Raw genomic sequence first — 22357 nt, 5'->3', positions numbered from 1 at the left:
ATTTATTTAAATACATATTTCAATGTGTATTTTCTCATAAAGTAATTTTTCAGAATGTTCGACGATTATTGAAATTAATCAGACACGAAGTCATTCAAATTATAAAAACTTATTACTAAATAACAGTATTCAAGTTATAAATAAATAATTCCAAATAAAAAACTTGCGTTTTAATGGGTTAAAAATTAACATTTCGCCAACGTTTCTAATTTATTATTTATTAAAAATACTGTATTCATTTGTAACGGTATGCTTTATGTCATTTTAAAATACAAAATTTTCAATTAAATAAATACATAAAAAATAATTAAAAATTTTTGAAGACAACACGAAAGTCCTTGAACAGTCTTAAACAACAAATAACTTATTTTAAAATACAATGTATTAAAAATGTAATTTTTCTGCTAGTTTTTCGTATGTTTTATTTTTGATTTTAAAACATTTTATTATAATTGTTACTTGATCATATTAACAAAATATAAGTTTGAACTATACACAGATTAAAACATAGATTGAAAAATCGATTACACCCCGAATTATTTTCATATGTTCAGTTTTTCATACACTTATAATAACTAGCTATACTCAACCATGCGTAGCTATGGTTCAATCTGGTTAGATGAATAAAAAGGAAAAAAAAGAGAACACATGTGAAACGAAAAGAGTTAAGAAACTAAATGATGCCAAAAAAGCATTGAAGACACTTATTGGCAACACCCATCAAGAAACATACTGTCTGCCAGCACTGCTGTCCAAATTTAAAACACAGTAAGGGACATTTTTTTTACTAGGTTTTTTTTGCATTTTTGGACTAAGTAGTAAGTAGCGTCTACTTAGTCCATAAATGCAAAAAAAAACCTACTACAAAAAATGTCCCTTACTGTGTTTTAAATTTGGACGGCCGAGCAGTGTTTAGTAATTCGTGTTGCTCTTACGTGCAATAGATGGCGCTGCCATTGCGATCAAACAATTTGTTTTTCAAATAAGGATGTTTTATCTGTCACATGTGTTTCTACATATAAATAACTTGAGAGATAAGATTTTAAAGAAACGGACGTAAACATTTTATTAATATGGATAAATCAAAATACGCACGTATTCAAATGCATCGTTAAATTAAAATTGAATTTCAATGCAGAATGTGAATATCTTTGTGATTTACATTTCAAATGAATAATAATTTTTAATTATATTGTTCGAACAATTATGTAAAATAAATACCATATTACATGAGGGCGTATGAATAAAAATAACAATTTTTGAACTTATAAAACCAAGTTACAACTTTTTATTATAGTATGTAAATTTCATATAGAATTATTACAACACAAACAGAGTTATTTTAAGAAGTTTTAAGTATTTATTATAATGTAAATTACATATTTGATTTATTTTGTCTATTTAAGAGAGAGATTTCAGAAAAAAGATTTATATCAGATGCCTACAAAAATGTGTGATAAAAGCTAGTTAAACATTGAGTTAATTGATTTCATTTGATATCTTTCGGAATATTTAACGTTTATTTTATATTTCAAAATCTCTTTTTAACATTATCTATGGGAATTATGTAACTATTTATATTTTTATTAGTGAAAAAATAATATTTGCGCATTCGCTCTCTTCTTCATTCAAGCTTTAGAATAAAAATTAATTTACTAATCGATTATTTCATTATATTACATCACATGCATTTTAAAATATTAATTACAATTGAAATTATTTTCTAGTTAAAGAAAAAAACAATCGTAAAAAAATCTTATTGGTATCTATGTAGTTTAAATATTCTAATATTTCTTTTTATTTTAATAACATTTACTAATCTGTAAAATAAAAATATATATTTAGACGAATAAAACAGATTTCTTTGTATAACAAATTTTATATATGAATGTCTTACTTAAAATACTTGAATATCAACATTGATAACAAAGAAAAATGAGCTGAATTAATTCTAGAATCAAATTATCCTCTGATTATATACATTCGAGGTGCTGTCATTTATGGAAATATCACTTTCTTCATCTTGTACTGGCGATACGCTGTTACTCGCTGCTTCTTTTCTAACACTGACATCCACCACAATCTTATCACATTTGGCGAGTTCACTAAGCACGTTAGAATTGACTTCGTCTAAGCGGCTGGACGAAAAGTTCTTGTTCCAGTCGTTTGGGCGATTCGCGAAGCTTTCGTAAGCTCCGCGCGAAGATCCATCCTTTAAGAACTTAACGCAAACTGAATTATCTGAGATATCTTTAGCATCTTTCATCGAGGAATCTGTAGTATTTTCTTCAGAAATATGTGACAGCTTAGATTCGCTTCTATTTCTTTCTATCCTTTCAACTTCATTACATTCCGAGTACTCTTGAAGCAAAGGGTTGCGTATAGCGCTTCTTGCACAACCCAATCTTCCTTCAACTTCTACGCAATCTTTTTGATAGCCTACAGCGGCAGATTGCTCAAAATTTTGGCTTACTGGTGAAAATTCATCACATAATACCTCTATAGTTGCTTCATTGTTAATTTCGTTCAGATGTTCAAGTTTATCTCTGATGTTTTCTTCAAAAACCGTATTTCTTGGTTCCGATCGAGTTTCCCTGGCTGTTGAATGAACGCTAAACCCTGGTAGAAGCTTTGGCTGGAGAGGAAGCATCAGATCCATGGAGCCTGTGGTCGCTGGTCGAGGCTGTAGCGGTGGGAAATTAAGCACTGGAGGTTGAAGGGAAGCTAACGAAATAGCTTGGGGCGGTGAGCATATTTCATCTGAAAATGAAAGAAAATTGTATCAAGCATCTTAACGACATCGTTAATGAAGGTTTAAATTAAATAATGATAAAAAATTTAAATTTAGCTAAAGTTTGAATGAAATTAAAGTGCGGTTCCACTTGGGAAAGGTTTAAATTGAATAAAAAGAAGAAAAAAAAACTGTTCAGCTAAAGTCACAATGAAGTTAAAGTACAATTTCACTTAGAAAGGCTTAAATTGACTCTTGCCATAATAATTCAAAACCGGTTAAAATATTTAGAAGTGAATTAATTATATAACACCAAATGTTCTTTTTTGACAACTAGATGACGAAGAATATGGAAGTATAGGTATTTACCGGGTTTATGACATGTCAAGGACTGGTTAATTGATCATTTTACACACTTGCAACCATTCAATCATTCACTCATGACATTCTAGATGTGAGTTCTCTAGAGCCATGTATGTTGGATTGAGAAAGCTTTTTATTTGGCAGAGACCCTTTATTTCGATGTATACAAGATCCTAACCGATAGATTTTTTCCATACTGGGAAACGTTTGAAAACATGATTTTTTTATGCAGCCTTTAATTTGACTAGATTATCTTATACCCATACTTCCATATTCATCATCAATATTGAGATGTCAAAAATTAAAAAAAAATACTCCTAGTGGAGAAACCCAGATTTGTAATTAAGTATTTGGACACACTCAAAATGTTTGGAAGTTATTTCGACCGACAGAATCCATATTTTTTCAAATTTGAAACTCGTATGATATTTATTATTTCTGGGAAAAAAATCACATTATAAGTTGAAATATTCTAAATCCTTCAAGTACTGTATTCTCTGAACAAACTTCTTTCAAAAGTACGTATATCATAAATTTTATTTATTATTCATTATTACCAATAATATTGACTTATTTCAAATTTCCCATGACGCAGTTAAATGATCTTACGTTCTCGTATAATATTACCAGCATTGAAAGGAAAATAATTTCCTACATGAATGGGTTTTCATGAGTGATGGCTCAGTTAGTTCATACGTTTATTGTTGTTGACATATCAATAACAAATCCCAGAAGCTTTATTCCGTCATAATTCATGTTCTCCCGGTCCCAACAGACAAAATATTTCAATATTCTTAAATTACGTTTCAGGGTTGAAATTTTGTACGGATCGGTAAATCGAGTTTCTCGGCTAACAGCAAGGGTAGGATTTTTTGAAAATATATTCCAAATTAATGAAATAAAGGACAATATGCATGGTTAAATAATTTGTTAAGGATGTTTAAAAAAATGTAAAAAACACATAAAAAAATAGAGATTTTTTTATTTAATGGGTAGAATTGGTGAGTGTTACACGTGTGTAAAGTGATTACTTGAACCAGCCTATGATGGTCGCCAGCCCCGTAAATTCCCAGACTTCCATATTCTTCTTCATCTTTGATGAGACGTCAAAAAAATAATATTAAAATAACTTCTGTTATTTCAGATAAACTAGATTTTGTGAACAAGTATTTGGACACACTCAAAATGTTGTGAGAAAAATATTATTAAATCATTCATTAGTATAAACAATAAACAATGAGTGTTAGTTCCTCTCCAAACATAAGAACATAGTCTCTTTATAAGAGAGGAAAAACGTCACTAATATTAAGATGTGTTAAACGTAAAATTTTTGAATTATAATATATTTGTAACAATAAAACAGATACATAAAAAAATGTAACATTGAAATTGAAATTAATGATTGAATTTTGTTTTTCATTAATTTTTGATGAACAAAAATTTTTTTTTTTCATCTTATTTATATTTTAAAAACGTTATTTGATTTATGACAAAGAACAACAACTACCAATCTGTGATAAATATTATCTAAATCTGAAAATTAAAATAACAATATTTTCAGAAAGATAATTTTTAGTGTAAGTTTTGAATGACCCTCAACATTCCTTACTCAAAAAGTGAGGAATGAATTTTTACTTGGTAAGTACCAAATATATTATCGTACACTTTTCGATGCAATTCGCATAATTTTGAACAAAATAAAAATGAATATATAATATTTATTATATTAAAATATTACCACAATGTGACTGCCAAATCAATAAATGAATTTTGAAACGATATTGAAAATCTGTAGAACATTTGAAAAAAAAATACATTTGACGTTTGACAAATGATGTTTGTCACAAAGGACGCAGAAAACTTAATCACATTGTAAACCAGGTGATCGTAAAAACTCTTGGATGATGCAGAAATAAAAAAAAATGAATCGAAGACGCGGCCTAGGTAACGTTGTTTCAGATAAAGACTGATATACAGAGGACGAGAGCTGATACCTTATCATCTACAAAGATGATTATTTGGGATGTAGCCAGGAAAAATAAGGAAAATAATATTTTAGATTTCCTACGTACTTGTGGGTCCTCTAGCCTGTAAGGGATGATGGTAGGAGTAGCCCATATCCTCAGGAGCAGGAGTGGTAGAATTACGGACCACCGCGACTGAGGGTCCTTGAAGGGCCAGGCCGATGACGTTCATTCCGTTTGAATTTCCTTAAATGAGAAAACATAACATTTTGAGAGCAAGTTAAGAAGTGTGAATGGGGACGAACAGTGATTGAGTATTTGGCAAAAAAAACTAGTTCTGAAACCTGAATAGACTGGAGAGTTGTCGTGACCGTTGTTATTTCATCAGCTTTAGCCTATTTATTATTTTTCCATATTTGGAATAACTAACTAACTAATTAACTAACCATCACGCCGCTTCCCGCAGAGGTAGACAGAGATAATAGAATGCCACACCACTCTGTCTTTGAAAACATTCTTCGCCTCTTTCACTTTCATGCATCTCCTCATACATACCCGCCGATTATTACGACTCCTAACCTTACCACTTTCAAGTATTTAGTATACCTGATCGTGCCATGTTTTCCTCGGTCTTTCTCTGCTTCTTTTCCCACTAACATTCGCCTCATAAATTTGTTTTACCGTTTTTTCCTCACTCATTCGTTCTACATGTACAAACCATCCCAGCACACCTTTCTTAATTTTATCGATAATGCTTATCTCACCTTTGCATTCCTTCCTTACTTCCTGTTTGAACATCTATCATACATCGTCTTGTCTTACATTCTTCTGAGATATCACATTTCGTCTGTATTGAGTCTACTTTCATCCTTCTTCAACCAACTCCATGTTTCACTTCCATACATTAGAGTTGGAACCAGGACTCCGTTGTGCACTGCCAGATTAGCTTCCGCTGATAGGTTAAATTTAAGCATGGTGTTGGCAAAAGAAGGATGAAGGTAGACTGAATGTAGTAAAATCTTCTGTCAAATTTGTAGAAAAAATTATATGTTATTAAATTATTTGAATGGTGATATGTAAAAGGGAAGAATGCAAGGCTGAGATAAACACTTTTGATAAAATTATGGGAAGAAAGTTGTGTTGAGATGGTTTGGGTACGTAGAACGAATGAGTGAAAAAATAACATTTTAACAAAATTTTGAGGCGAATGTCGCTGAAAAAAGAAGCAAAAGAAGACCGAAGAAAACTTGGAATGAAAATGTATTTTATATACAGCGTTGTCAGGTCACCAGTTGGAATAATAGGTGGGTATGTACGAGGAGATGTATCAACGAGGAACAGGCGAAGAATTTTTGCAAATACTAATTTGGCGTTATATTTTCTCTGCCTACCCTTGCAGTGAAGCGGTATCATAGTTATTTAACATTAAAACTACAATAACAGCTGCTGGAATATTACCATTAACTTTTGAAACTCCCAAAATCAATGTTGTTAATAATAATATAAATTGTTTTGATTACTTTGAAATTAATGCCAAAATTTATTACCAATTTCATTTGAGTATCCCTTCGATATTTAATATCCTTTATAAAGGATATGACCTCATCATGACGTTCAAAGTTGGTCTTTAATGTTTATACTGCCTACTTAATTGTTAGTTTGTTTTAGATGTTTGTAATATACACGTTATACTCGAAGAGCAATATATGTGCAGAAAGTACAAAACTTGTCTCCCAAGTATTTTTACGCATGTGCCGGTAATGCACGGATATATATCGCTCACTCCTTTCAAGAATGTCACAAATAAAAAATAGTCAATTTTCAGTTGTGCATGTTTTCAGAATGCCCAGAAAATGTACTATATCCCAGAAAAAAAAACATATTTTTAACTTAATATTTACCTGCTACAGGGCAGTAAGTGTTGCTTTTGCATTTTGAAGAAAAAGGTATTGTTTAATTATTTAAAAAAAAAATCGTTTGGAGAAAAACCCTTCAGGTTTCACCTAAAAAGATCTGTAGCACAGTAAAAAGTTCAATAAGTGGCTTGATATTTATTTTTAATATATTGTATTAAATTTTCTTAACTTTAAAAACGTTCTCCTGAAAAATCAAGTTTTTTGATTAATGACGTTCTTGAAAGCAGTGAGCGATATTATCCTCATTTTTCTAACGCACGCTTCGTTTCTAAGAGCGTAGTCTCTCTAGCTCATGTTAGCGTCCCAAGGAACGGAAATATTAACTAAAATATGCACCGTAAATCATTTGCAAATTCGCGGAGGTATAGAAGATAGTTAAGTAATAGTTCAAACGGGAACATTTTGTAATCCAAAAAAATGCTGGATCCTTAATCTGAATCACAGATATTAGTCCATTTTATTGAGTGAGAAAAAGTAGTGCTTTACACATATGTACATACTAAAATACTGCGTGTGATATATATGTCTTAGCTACAGGGTAGGCAGAGAGAAAAGAACGCCACACCAATCTATCTTTGCGGAACAATCTTCGCCTCTGCCACATTCATGCATCTTCTCACAGATACTCGCCTATTATTCCGACTCCTTACCTGAGCACTTCCAGATATTTGAAATGCTCTATCATGTTAAGTTTTCTTCGGTCTTGTTCAACTCCTATTATTAATTAAATTGTTAAAATTTCAGACAGTGAAAAATCACTTACATATATTATATTTACATATTATAATCTTGTTTTCAATCGATCAAACGCGGGACCTCTATCTAACACGGTAGACAAAAGCGTTGACTAGTACACGTCAGGCCAAAAACGTCTAATGGTTGAAGATAAGGATTTTTAAAGGAAAGAGGAAAAAATACAGATATATAATCCGGAATGTATAAAAAAATATTACATAAATTTTTTACAAGTATAAAAAATGAGTACGGTTACGGCAATAAGTCGTTATTAACGTAATAAATTTTCTAAATAAATTCAGCACCGCAGGATTACTTTGAGCTTGTAAATCAACAGCTAAGAACGGATGGAAAAATGAAAAATGGCAAATCTCAAGGATGAACAGGAATTATGGACTTAATATTTCAGAGGGTTGAAGGATTTTCATATTTTCTTCGACATTTTAAATAAAAATGTTTATAAAGAAAATATTTTCAACTTGCCATTATTTAAAGATCATTATAAACTTAAATTTCCTTCTTTTTTTAACCCATATTTGCACCCAATAGTGCATAAGACACTGCATTGTGTACAAGTAGTGTTATATTGACGGTTCAGTACGCGAAAGAAAGGTGAGAAAAAAGGAGGATTTTTTTCAAAGCAATTTTTAAAAGTTTTACTTGGTAAATATCACTATTTTTCAAATTTTATTGTGACACGTATTTCGATTAATTCTGCGTCATTTTCAAACACCGTAGGTGAAACTAAGTTTAGAGTTGTGCCCTCGGGACGTTGAACGATGAAGAGGGGGTAGAAGCTGTTTTATATTTATTTCATTATTTTTAGACTTGTGTTATAGATGATTTTAAGAAAAATTGGTATTTACCAAGTAAATTCTTAACCATAAATACTTAACCATCGTAAAAATTACAACGGCAAATATTCTGGAAAAAACAATGTTTTCGTGGTTCCCGTGACTCCTGCTTCACAATACCTTCTTATAAACCTTTTTTCATTACGTGATCTCTTAAACTCGAAAAAATTTACTTTTATTTCTTAATTAGCAGTATTTAATAAGTATTTTTACAAATAATAAAAACACAAATATTACTGTTTCATTTATTAAAAAAAAATCCGTTTTATGTCGTATTTTTAACGAATGTTTAGTAATAACATCATTCGTAGGATAGTTTAGTAATCTAGGGTTAAAGATGGATATTATAACAAAATGACTGCCAAATCAATGTATAAATTTCTTCAATGTTTTTCGCAGATACTTTGTGGCACGTTTTATATATTTTTTTAAAAATAAAACAACTTTGTTTTAACCACTATGTTTTAACCACTATGTTTTGGTATCGTAAGGGAAGAGTAATTATCTATAACCTAACTGTTAGTATTTCAATGTTTTAGAATTTATACATTAACCCTGATGATTGTAAAATACCCTTTTTAAAATCTATGAATGTTTTTAAATAGTTTTATAACATAAATGTGGAATTGTTTAATTGGCTTATTTTTTTAACGTAAATATTTTTTGTTAATGAAATGTAATGTTTATTATTGTTAATGTAACTTTTGCTTATTTTATTTTATTTTTTATATCTAAGTTGTACAATTCCCGAATAAATAATAAAAATAAAATAAATTAAAGATAAAATAAATGAATGATCATAAGGTTTTTGTTGAAACCGGTTGGAAAAAGTGTACAAAAAAAAGTGGTAAAAACAATGTTAATTTATTTTATAAACACTATATAAATGTTTTTTTATATCAAGTGGAGACACCTATAATATTTTTTCTAAATATTAGGAAGGTTCTGTGAAGATTGCGCATTTTCATCGAATTTTCTAGTGAATATTACTTAAATTACGAAGGCAGACATTCCACTTCCACCCCGACCCCTGTGTAAAAGCGCTCGCGTGATCGCTGAGCGGAACTATAATGTACACACGTATGGTTACCATATTATAGGGCTTTGGAAGTGAAGAAAAAAGTTTAGAACCCAATGTGGTTACGTGTAATATTGACGCGCCTGCGCCCTGGACGAATCAATAGAAACATGATTTTACGCGCATTCTGCTAAATCACTAAAACAATAAAATTAATAAAAAATTGTTGCATTTTATCATGCCTTCTCTCAGACGTACGTAAAACATTGTATGATTTATGTTTGAATGGTGATTAGGAAAAAAATGAAAGATTGAAATAATCATTATCGATCAAATTTAATGAATTTAAGTAGTGTATTATAATGATAGTTACAAATAGGTGATGGTAAGGGTTTTACGTTTGATTTAGAAATGGATTTTTGTATGTAAAATAAAATATGGGTAAATCTGATTTCATTTCCTAAAAAATAATTTTATGATATAAACACGAGATTCATAAAAAAATGAATATCACGTATGTTTGACATCATACAGCCGTAAAAATGACAATTGTATATGAATATTTTTCAATGGACTAATGTATATTGGATTTTTATTGATATTGATGCGTCTAAATGAACCAAAGACGTATAATGTAATAGTCCTGTATCACAAAGTTTTTTATTTGCTTTCTGAAAAACGGGTATAGACTGTACAATCCAGAAAAAAAAATCTATTTCACAATTTTCAGATCTTCACAACCGATGTTTTCGTGATGAATTTTTTTCCTGAAAACCTGAAATATTTCAACCCCAACTCATCATTTCCCATTCATACCAAGGGTTGTAGGCTAATGGTATGAATGCACAATGAGATTATCCATGGTGTTGTATGTTGATTTTGTGCCTATTTGAATGCCAAATGGAGGGTGGTCCCCACAAATTCCTAGAGAACATAAATGAATATGTAACAAAGGTTGTAATATTGGAACATGTTCTTGAATTTGTGAATTTGTATTTTGAAGGACGTTTATTTTAATATTTTTCATATAGTAACATAGTGCTAATATTTTTGTGTATATAAAATCTAATATTTAACCATTATTGACTTTGTGGTATGGTTATAAAACGCTCTCTTTATCATTCATCGTTCACTTCGTAATACCATTTAAAAACTTCCATATGATGATGAAATGGTTATTCCGAAACCGGTTGTCGTGAAGTAAAGTTTTTAAGTGGTATTATACAAAGTGAAAGATGAATGATAAAAATTTTGTTATATTTTTGAAAGTAAGTTTATAAAAAAAGGTTTTTATTATGTTTTAGTTTTTTGGTTAAAGTTTTAAAAAAAATGTGTTATTCTAATTATTTTTTACATTTATTTAAAATTTATATAATAACTTTATTTTGTTTCTCTTTATTATTATTTTGCGATGATTAATCCATTGTTTTTACGAAAAAAGACAGAGGTCTGAGCATCTGGTAGGCCGTCTGGCGTTTGGCAGGTTTTAGTGATCACTTTATACAATTTTCATTTATTTATTTTCAAACTCATATACTTATTTGTGTAGTGATGTTGCCAAATATGAGTAGAATGGTGAGTGTAACAGGTTTATAAAGTGATCACTTTAACCAGCCTATGACGACTTGTAAGGTCTGTAAATACCCAGAATTTCATATTCTTCCTGATAAGGAAGATACATATATCTTGAGATGTTAACAATTTCATTTATTCTTTTACTTAAATCATAATTTGGACCACTAAACTTGAAACATGAAGAAACCCAGATTTGTGAACAAGGATTTAGACTATTTTTTCCAATTTTTTAGTGACGTTTAAAAATTATTTATAATTACTGCCATCTGTGTGGTTTTATTTGAACTAAAGTTAAGATAGGCTTACCAACTCTCCCTGGTACTGGCGTCTCCTTGATGACAGCGGCCGGGTGGTTGTGTTTGATAGCGTTCATCCTCCTGTTGGATACTGCGCAATCTCGGTTATTGCGTCTCGGCTGTTCCACGGGCAACACGCGTCTTCGCTTCTTGGGGAGCTTCGAGCGAGCCTACACAGATGGCAGACAAATACAATTGTATTAGAAAAAAATAAACAGGAATTTGTGAAAGAAAATGAAAAAAAATGCAAATCCAAAAAGTGAATCGTATTAAAATAAAAATACAAAGAAACATTGAATGTGAGAAAAAAATGAAGAGAGAGCATTATCTGGTATGTAAAATAATTCGGGAAAAATGTTAAAATCAGATATTTGTAGTTTATATAAGCAATTTTAATCTCATTTTATTTCTGATAATATCTGTTGTATTCATGCCAGTGCCTTTTATCATAACCTTAAATTTAATGCATACCCATACACAGGTCATGCCTTTGTGGGATATTTTTTTTGTATTAATATTTTTTTTATTTTTTTGTACTTGTAAATAAAATATATTGTGAAATGCCACAAGAATTTAAGATAAAGAAAAAAAAAGGACACACATTTCATGAAAGTCTCTGCAAAAAAAAAAAATTATAACCCAACCATAGACGGTGTCAAGAACTCGCTAGTGAAAAAGCGTGGTAGGATGTATACACAACTTTGGAGAATTGAGTAGTGTGGTTTTCGATTGACGATTAATTCTACCCATGATCTATTAGATTGAAGCATCTGTAGCTTCGGAAACTAGTTGTAGCAAATTAATATTCAATTGGTAAAAAAAAGATGTTTTATTAGATTTAAGTTTTGTACCGCCTCCGTAGTGTAATGGTCAGCACGCTCGACTACCGTTCTGGAGGTCCCGGGTTCGGTCAAATAAGTGATTTTTTCACTCTAATATTTATTCAATATTGCCCTGGACTGGTACCTGAAGCGTAGGGCTGATCACCTTTCCTTTGTGTTGACGATCAAGATAACACTGTGTTTATATAATGCAGTGCCCTATGCACCATTGGGGTGCGGATAAGGGTTTGAAATTAATTGAGTTTTGTACGAATATTTCTTAGTGGAACTGCATTTAATATAATAAAATAACAACTGTGTAGTTTTTTTAACATAAATTTTGTTTGACCAGCGACCGGGTTTCGTCGTAACCGATATCATCAGTCTTATGATGTCGGTTACGACAAAATCAGTCGCTAGTCAAATAAGATTTATGTGGAAACAGCTGTCTAGTTGTTATTTTACTAAACAATTGTATAAACCATAATTTTATCATGTCTTACCACAAAGCGAATCCCGAAACAACAAATAATATAAATATGTAAAATAAAATTTTAAATTTTATGTGACTATGGAACTCCAGTTCTTACGAGTATTTATGGTTTTTGGTTAAAAAGGCGATGGATTTTATCGAGTCGCAAAAAATCCTTGACAGCGAAATAGTAAGGGTGGATGCTACAAGTGTTATCTCAAGCGATAACTTTAAGGCTTCGACCATTTTTTTCTTAGCTTTTGGTAGAAAGAGTCATTTTTTGTGGTAAGCCGTTGAAATACAAAAAAAAACTATTTCTTCGCATGACGTTGTTACCGAGTACCTACCGAAAACGATTTTCCAAAGTTCCTTTTTGGTGTTTGCCAAGGTACACAAAATAAGAAATGTCAGAGGCAATAATTAATGTTCTAAGGGTTTGTTTTAGGGCAATAGCTATTTTAATAGGGGATTGATTTATTGGAAAACGGCAGGAAAACTTAGAAACAAATGATGGCTTTGTATTAGGCCTCTCTCGCACGGTGAACGAGAAATTTAAAATTGATTTTGAAGAAAATTTGACGGATGGAGGTGTTCCATCGGCGTACTGACTAGATTATAAATTCAGTTTTTAATGCCCAAACCTACACATTTTCCTGATATTTTTTGAGATATTAATATGAAAAGATCCTGAAATTAATGAAAACAATAACTAAGAGATAAATTTTTAAACAAAGATTTGGACACATTCAAAATATTGTAGAAATTAATATATTAATAGAAAAATAAGACTGAGGTAGATGTATTTTGTAGACTCTTTATCTTAATCTTAGTTTGGACATGCTGAGAGAATGAATGACCAGATAATTTCGCTCACACACATATCGCTCACTCCTTTCAAGAACGTCATAAATCAAAATACTTGATTTTTCAGGAGAACGATTTTAAAGTTTAAAAATAAAACACAATGTATTAAAAATAAATATCATGCCACTTATTGAACTTTTTACCGTGCAACGGATCTTTTTAGGACCTGAAAGTTTTTTCTACATTTGAAAAATATTTCATTTATTTATAAAAATAATTAAACAATACATTTTCTTCAAAATGCAAAAACAACATTTTGTGCCCTGTAGCGGGTAAATATTATGTTAAAAATATGCCTCTTTTGTTGGGATATAGTACATTTTCTGGGCATTCCGAAAACATGCACAACTGAAAATTGACGATTTTTGATTTATGACGTTCTTGAAAGGAGTGAGCGATATGTATATACATACATCCTTCGGCATAACTTTCGGCACTAAACTGATCTGAAAGTATATTCAAAAATTTAAAAAAAAAAGTTTTATGTCGTAATTTAACGAAGTGTATAAGTGTAACAAATTTAATGATTTTTCTCTTCTACTTTTAAAATTCCATTATTACATACAGTTCAATTGAAAGGAGAGCTGAATGGGAATCTTCAAAATATAACTTTATGAGTCTAATTCAGAAGTAAGCACCGCTTCAAAGTTTAGATTAATATACGAATAATTATTTCGTTTCCGTTTAAAATTCTTGCGATCATTTTCTTATTTAACCGCTTTGAACTAAGCTTTTGTAAACTTTCTTTTAACGACATCACGGATTTGTAATTGCGTTTAACAAGATCGCGAGTAATTAGGAAACCGATCCGTGCGCGGTGGATTTATCTCAGAGGAGTCGATAGATCTTGACGTGGAAATTAAAACTTTTCACCCTTGAATGAGTGGCGAAGGAAAACAATCTGTCCTTTGATTGCCGCCGAAGATTTATGAGAGGTAATTAAGAACTTTCCCCTTTCGCTGCTTTGGGAAATTACTTCATTATACCTAGTTATCTAACCCATTCATTACTCCATTCAGACGCACCAATGAAATAAATATGAAGGTACATTGTGATCTAAGTGCTGTACCTATCCCGGAAATTTCATCTCGTTTTTCATCTATCTTAGTCCATTCAGGGTATTATTTATTACGCACGTGCGCCGGGTGATTAAATATTACAACCCAAATCTCGCAGGCTGAATAGTGCCTTGTCATTATTTCCCAAATATGAGGTTTAATATCTGTTATTAATAACTCCGGTAATAGCTATAGCAATTATTATTTATAGGTAATTGGTTGATAAATCTATTAAGGAAAACATGTTGAAGGTTTCGCTGAAAAGCGTACGTTTGATTGAGTGCATAAAATAAAATAAAATCATGGTAACTCAACTAGACTTCTCTCGCTTGGATTCCTAGCCCACCATGATATTCCAGGACATGAAAAAGCTGGTTCCCTTGCTAAGGAAGCTGTTTTGAATGGAAGTACGAATTTCTCTAACTACCCATCTATAACCTTTTAGCAATCCCAAATGATGATATGTCTTCCAGCTGGTCCCTCGAATGGAACATCTCCAAAATTTCAAAAGGAAATCATTTCTCTCTCATTCAGCCTAACTTTGTCTCACCCCATCTTTGGTTTAAAAATGTTTCGATGAACAAAAAATATACATCCACCATTTGTCGAATGAGGATGGGACATTGCTGTACGAGAAAGCACCTTGTAAAGATTGATATTTTTGTCTCCTCCATTTGCAAATATCGTTTTAAAGAAGAAGTCCTTAATTACATATTATTTGTTTGCCCAATAAACGACCAAATGCCAATTTCTCAAGACATTGGCCTAGCTCATTTCCCTCCATACAAATATCCAACTCATCCTAGCGAGCAGGAACCCAATTATATACAATCTTTTACTTGCTTTTAAAAATGTAACGGAATCAATTTATAGTCAAATAATAAGTTTAACGTGATTTATAATTTAAAAATATTATTTAACTTGAGATCATATTTAAATAATATTGAAAAAACTCAACCATACCGAGAAAAACATGGCATGATCAAGTATTTCAAATATTTACTGGTTTTCTTCAAGGCATAAATTTTATGAAAATGATTTTTTTTTTTATGATGGGAGTTGCATTTATTATATACCTTGCTTATTATGTACAAAGTTTAAAGATCAGTTGATTTATCTAAAAGTTCATATTACGCCTGTTATATTTAAAAAAAATCTTAAAGACCAAGTATTTCATATAGTTGAGTGTGGTCAGGTCATAAGTCGGAGTAATCTGGGATATGTATGAGATGAGGAGATGCATAAATGTGGGAGAGGCAAAGATTATTTGCAAAGACAGGCCGGTGTAGCGTTCTATTCTCTCTGACTACCATTTGAGGGATATGGTGTAAAGGTTAGTTAGTTTGTTAGTTAGTTAGTTACAAACTTAACTTACCTAAACTTTCCGATCTTAAGAGATGCAAAACCATATATGCAAAGCCATAGTTCAATTAAGTATCTATTGAGTATAATATTAAGTTTTAATCGATGTATATAAATATGCGCTGGAGTAAAAAACTGCGTTTATATGATTCAGTGCCCTATGCACTATCGAGTCCGGGTTTGGAGAAAAAGATATACAAAAAGTTTAATTTAGAATTTTTTTTCAAAATTTTTTATCTTAACAAAGATCAAGAATAATATAAAGTTTATAAAATTAAACAACTTTGTTTTAACCACTTTAAAAAATATATAAGTACACTTTAACCAACCGGTTTCGATAAGAACCTTATTATTATCAGGGTTTATTAAATTCTAAGCCATTAAAATAATTAAAAAAACATTAAAATACTGATAGTTAATTACTTATATTTTAATCATATTTTTAAATCATATTTTTTAAATCATATTTTCATATGGTGTACAGAGTGTGTTGAAGTTTTGGTAAGGGAATGTAATAAACTATGAGTATTTTAATGTTTTTCAGTATTTTAATGTTAAAGAATTTAACAAACCCTCATGATGACAATGCCTTGTCGAAATCGGTTGGTCAAAGTGTACTTATAATAAAAAAATGGTTAGAAGAATGTTGTTTAATTTTATGAAGTTCATAAAATGTGCCAAAGCATCTGCGGAAAACATTCAAGAAATAATATAAAGGTCTGCCATAATTTGGTTTAAGTGGTGACTTTAAAAACGTGTAACATTTACCGTTCTACCCATAAATATTTGATAAAAACACCATTAAAACTTTTGGAACTCATAGATTTATCAAATTTTTCTCACGTCACTGAGAAAGAAAACGTTTTGTTTTTTCAAAAATAAAATCTTTTGTGTTTGAGTTTCATAAACATTTCCAAAATCCTTTGAAATTTATTTCCGTATTTGGTTTGCAGAGAGCGCTGTTCGTATGGCAGATCTAGAAAGACAAATAGCTCGTAATATTTACTTCCGGGAGTTATGCCGCTTTCTCTGGCATCAAGTCAGCCTTGTTTCCCTTTATTTGATTTAATTGACGTCGTATGACCAAAAACAAGACAAATATAAGGCCATTTCAAGCACACGCTGCTTCGATAAATTTTAAAGTATTACAGATGGATTTGAGATCGCAGAATATTACAGCATTTTTATTGTATTTAGTCCACTGTAGCTTTTGAATAGGGATTTTAAGGAATGTACGTCAAAACGTTGTATGATACATCGCTCAATCCTTTCAACAACGTCATATATCAAAAATCATAAATTTTTAGTTATTCATGTTTTTGGAATGCCCAGACTGTACTATATCCCAATGAAAGCGGCATATTTTTATCTTAATATTTACCCGCTATAGGGCAGAAAGTGTTATTTTTGCATTTTGATAAAGGTATTGTTTAATTTTTTAAATAAATAAACTAAATATTTTTCTAATGGAGAGGAGAGGAAATTAAAACAAACTAAATAGTTAACTATCCTATAATTAGGGAGAAGGGAAAGATAGGGGGGGGGTTAAGTCAAGGGGGAGGAGTTTGAAAGTAAAGGAAAAATGGAAAGCGAATGTGAAGAATTTTGAAACAATGTATTATTTATTATTATTTATTGAATTATGTATTAAATTTCATCTTTTCTAGCAAGAAAGTGAATGCCAAACAATAAACAAAATAAGAATAACAAGAAAATAATAAATAAGTCGATCGATCATGTCGCTCACTCCTTTCCACAACGTCATATATAAAAAAAACTTGATTTTTCAGGAGATCGTTTTTAGAGTTTAAAAATATAATAAAATATATTAAAAATAAATGACAAGCCACTTATTGAATTTTTTACTGTGGAACAGATCTTTTTAGGTAAAACCTGAATGTTTTTTCTCCACTTGAAAAATATTAAGTATTTAAAAAAAAAGTAAACAAGAACTTTTCTTCAAAATGCAAAAACGACACCTTTGCCCTGTAGCGGGTAAATATGAAGTTAAATATATGCAGCTCTCTCTGGATTATAGTATATTTTCTGGGCATTCCGAAAACATGCACAAGTAAAAATTGACGATTTTTGATATATGACGTTGTTGAAAGGAGTGAGCGATATCGTGGGAATTTTAAAGAAAAAATATTTGAGATTCAGAAAATTGACCAGTGTATAAAAAGCTCTGTAAAAACCCAGACTTCCATTTTCAACATTATTTATATTGAGACGTCAAAATGTACAATACTCTTTCAACATAAAATGCCAAAAAACGGTTGTAAAATATTTCCTACTTTTTTGAAATAGGTATTCTGTTCATCCCTACAGGTCCAGAACCACGAAATTCACTAACTGCATTATCACCCCTTTAACGACCGTTTTATTACCACAAGGGTCCATATTTCAAATGAATTGAAAATTTCTCGACAATATGGGATGACACTTTCGGTACAAAATTTATGCTGAGGATGTGATATGGGTCTTTTAATATTTTCGCGTGAGTCAAAATGGTTTGTAACATTGCAAAAACCCTTTTATTACAAATCTAGAAGGCAATTTTTATTTTAAATTAAGTTGAAGATAAGCTGAGATAGGCATTATGGATAAAAATAGGAAAGACGTGTTTATATGGTTTGGACATGTGAATCTAATAAGTAAAGAAAGAATACTAAAACAAATTTAAGAGGCGGTAGAATACTAAAACCAAAGAGGAAGAAAGAATACAAAAACAAATTCAAAAGATTACTAAAACAAATTTAAGAGGTTAAAATGTGGTGGGTAATAGAAGCTGAGGAAAACCGAGTATTTGAAACACTTGAAAGTAGTCAGGTCAAGAGTTGAAATAATTGCGTAGAATGTGTGAAGTGATCAATGATTGTGGAAGAGGCGAATATTATTTGCAAAGACATATTGGTGTGGCGTTCTAATACGTCTGCCTACCTTTGTGGAGAAACAGCGTGGATTTTTTAAAAATATTTAGCTAAGAATGTAGTCATTTCTTGTTGCGATAGAGTGGCTCGATCCCAGACACTCTGACAAAGAGAAACTACAGGAACGCAACCCGATTATGTTTACTATTTAAATTTTAAATTGGAATTTCAGTTGTTAAATGACACATTTCCTAAAGTGTATAGTGACACGTGTTTTCATGGATTCCGCATAAGTTTTAAATGCAAAAATGATGCGGAACGCATGAAAACTTGTATCACAATAGATTAAGAAAATACTGGTATACACCAAGTAAAATTGAAATTAAAAATTAATCATAAACCGTAAAAATTAAATATAATTACTTTGTAATTTAAAATGGAATAATAAGTATCATTAAATAAACCAGTCAATTAAAATTTTGAGGTATGTTTAAATACAGACATTTGTACGCAATCTCAATTTTTCATTATTTTCTTTTAAAATGTTGCAATTGTAGAAAACCATTTTTTAACAGGTTTTATCGCAAACTATTTTTTAGCTTGCAGTACTACCATAATGAAGTTTCTCTGCGAAAATCTCATTAGAGTGTCAATCCTCTGAAAGCAATATACAGTTTTGCGTTGTTCAGCAAACTTTACAGCGCAGTCTCGTAACTCGTCTATCAGTCGAACTAACAGCTGCCCCATCCCCCATAAAGCAGTGACACGAACGCATCACATATTGGTTTGAAACTCTGAAAGCTAAACCAATCAGTGCTAGGGCGTCCAATGTAGAATGTGTGTTTAACTAAAAAGACAACCTCAATATTATATTTTATTTATTGTTTCGACATTAATTTTGTGGTAAGATATGTTACAATGATTAAGGAAACACTTGTTTTCGTGTGGAGATTGTGAAAAAAAATATATAGGCCAAGGCGCTAGAAATTTAAAGATTAGAATTATATGTTTTAATTTGTACCAGAAGATGAAAAAATCTGTCTTTTGTGCAAGTAGGTTTACTCGTATTTATTCAAATAAACTTAACTTACAAAAAATATTTAGGGATATATATAGGTTTATAAATAAAGTGAAAGGGGGGGGGTATATATAGGTAAATATATTTATAAACCTATATATACCCCTAAATATTTTTTGTTTGTTAGTTTTAATTTTTATCAGAAGATGAAAACGTCTGTTTTCGAAACTAGTCGTAAATAAAATAAAACTCATTAAAGTGGTATATTCAAGTGTTTAATTATATTAAAATAATCATGTCATTCCACGAAGTTAATGCCGAATCAATAAATAATAGAATTAAAAAACATTGTAGCGGTCTTGTTATTTATTATTTTTCGGAATTCGCAAATCACATAATAGATACAAATCACTCATTCCACTCTCATAAATTAAAATTATTACACCTTGTTCCACATAAAGGCCAAACAATGAATTATTTAGAAAATTTAGAAATCCAAAAAAACCTAAATTCTAATAATAATTTATTAAATAATATATTGTTTCAAAATTCTTCACCTTTGCTTTCCATTTTTCCTTTGTTTTCAAACTCCGCCCCTTTACTTATCCCCTCCCTCTAACTTTCCCCTCTCCTTATTTATAGAACAATTTTATATTTTAGTTATTATTCAGACCTGACGATGGAAGTTTAGCTTCCGAAACTAGTAGTCTTAAATAAAACTCAAGTGGTATAAAAACAAGTGTTTCCTTAATCCACTCAATATGATACATCCTATAGTGCACAGGGCACTACATTGCATTGAAGCAGTGTTATCTAGGTTTTTAATAATAATAATAATAATAAAACCCTTACCGCACCCCAATGGTGCATAGGGCACTGCTTCATATAAACGCAGTGTTATCTCGATCGTTTACACATGAAGGAAAGGTGATCAGCCCTCCACTTCAGGTACCAGTCCAGTGTAATATTGAATAAATATTAGAGTGAAAAAATCACTCATATTTATTAAACCCCTCTGGGAATCGAACCCGGGACCTCCAGAATGGTAGCCGAGCATGCTGACCATTACACTACAGAGGCGGACAATTACACTACGGAGGCGGACAGGTTTTTAATAACATGGAAGTAAAGTGATCAGTCTAGAGCTTTAAGCTCCAGTCCATGGTGTTGTAAAATAATTATTATATGAAAAACCAATAATTTTTATTTTAAAAGCTCTGATAATTAAAGACATAATTAAACTCACTACCAACAACACAATTTCCAATAAATTTAATCATTTCCTTTATAAACTATTACATACATATAAGACACAGTTCTTAAGTTATTATAAGAGAGTTATTATAAGAGAGTATAATGTTATTCAATAAAGATACGCAATTTCCTTTATTTTACTTGGTTAATACAACTTTTTCTTCGAATTAGAAAATCTATTGTAACTCGAGTTTCAATGCATACATCATTATTATCAAACACCATTCAATAAAGCTGAATACATCGAAATAGGTGTCAAAAAAAGCTTGAAGAAAAGTGGTGTATAACAATTAAAGCACGTATTTTAATTGAAATTGGATAGGTTGTCAAAAAGTTGATGACGAATAAAATATTTATACTAAAATAAAAAACCTTAAAAGGAAATTTTCCTGATACAAAAATATATATTCAGTCTTCCCTTTGCGGGATACAATCTTGGTATTCATCAAGTGTTTTCAGTCGCTCGATGAAGCTGTCTAAAAACATATCTGGTGTAGCAATTCATTTATCAAGACAAAACGAGGGTTGTTTTCTTTCGGGGCTTAAATATTCCATGAATTGTATGAAATTTGGACGTAGGGTGTTTTGGAACTTTCGGTTTGGTTATCGTCAAGCGAGTGGCGCCCAGTCATTTGCAGTGACGCCTTCATTGGGATAGAAAAAGTTAATGGAAAAATTAAGCTAAGCGGAAAGCGCTGTGTAGCTTTGTTCGAGAGGAAAATGTTATTTTTCCTGTATAATTTATCGAGAATTAATGAGCGATTTTCCGTCAATTTGTTTTGGGTGTAAGTAAACTTTGGATTTGGTACTTACTTCAATTTGAAACATGCTTTTTAATTTTGTTTTTAAAGATCAAAATTAAATAGGTATTATCGTTATCGATATTACCAGTCATAATCGATGAAACTCGGTCGCAAGATAAGAAAAATAAAAGATTAAAAAGCTATCAAGTCATTGATTTTTTCTGATCTTTACACATGCGTTCTTTCAACCCTTATCAGAACCCAATAGTACACAGGCTACTGCATCGTACATATTGATGCAGTGTTATCTTGATCGTTACTTATATGAAGCCTTCAGGGACCAGAAGAGGATAATAATTAATAAATATTACAGTGTAAAATCACATATTTATTTCCACCCCATCCCCTGGGTATCAAACCTGGAATCTCCAGCACGGGATGTT

General features: G+C 30.9%; 1 protein-coding gene across 1 annotated transcript in view; it reads right to left on the bottom strand.

Annotated features, from left to right (window-relative positions):
- Positions 1-904: 904 nt before the first annotated feature.
- LOC148309260 (potassium voltage-gated channel protein Shaw-like) overlaps positions 905-22357 on the bottom strand; it is a 213987-nt gene continuing 192534 nt past the window's right edge. Inside the window, exons 9-11 of the mRNA XM_088260391.1 lie at positions 11463-11622; positions 5167-5304; positions 905-2760 (exon numbers count right to left, since the gene is read on the bottom strand). Coding sequence (XP_088116517.1) covers positions 1958-2760; positions 5167-5304; positions 11463-11622 — 1101 coding nt within the window. The 3' untranslated portion in view covers positions 905-1957. The remainder of the gene's footprint in view (positions 2761-5166; positions 5305-11462; positions 11623-22357) is intronic.

The sequence above is a fragment of the Brachycentrus maculatus genome, unplaced genomic scaffold, assembly GCF_059751285.1.
Source record: "Brachycentrus maculatus isolate JH-2025_06_01 unplaced genomic scaffold, ASM5975128v1 h1tg000134l, whole genome shotgun sequence".
Classification (NCBI taxonomy): domain Eukaryota; kingdom Metazoa; phylum Arthropoda; class Insecta; order Trichoptera; family Brachycentridae; genus Brachycentrus; species Brachycentrus maculatus.
This window is presented reverse-complemented; position numbering and strand designations above follow the sequence as displayed.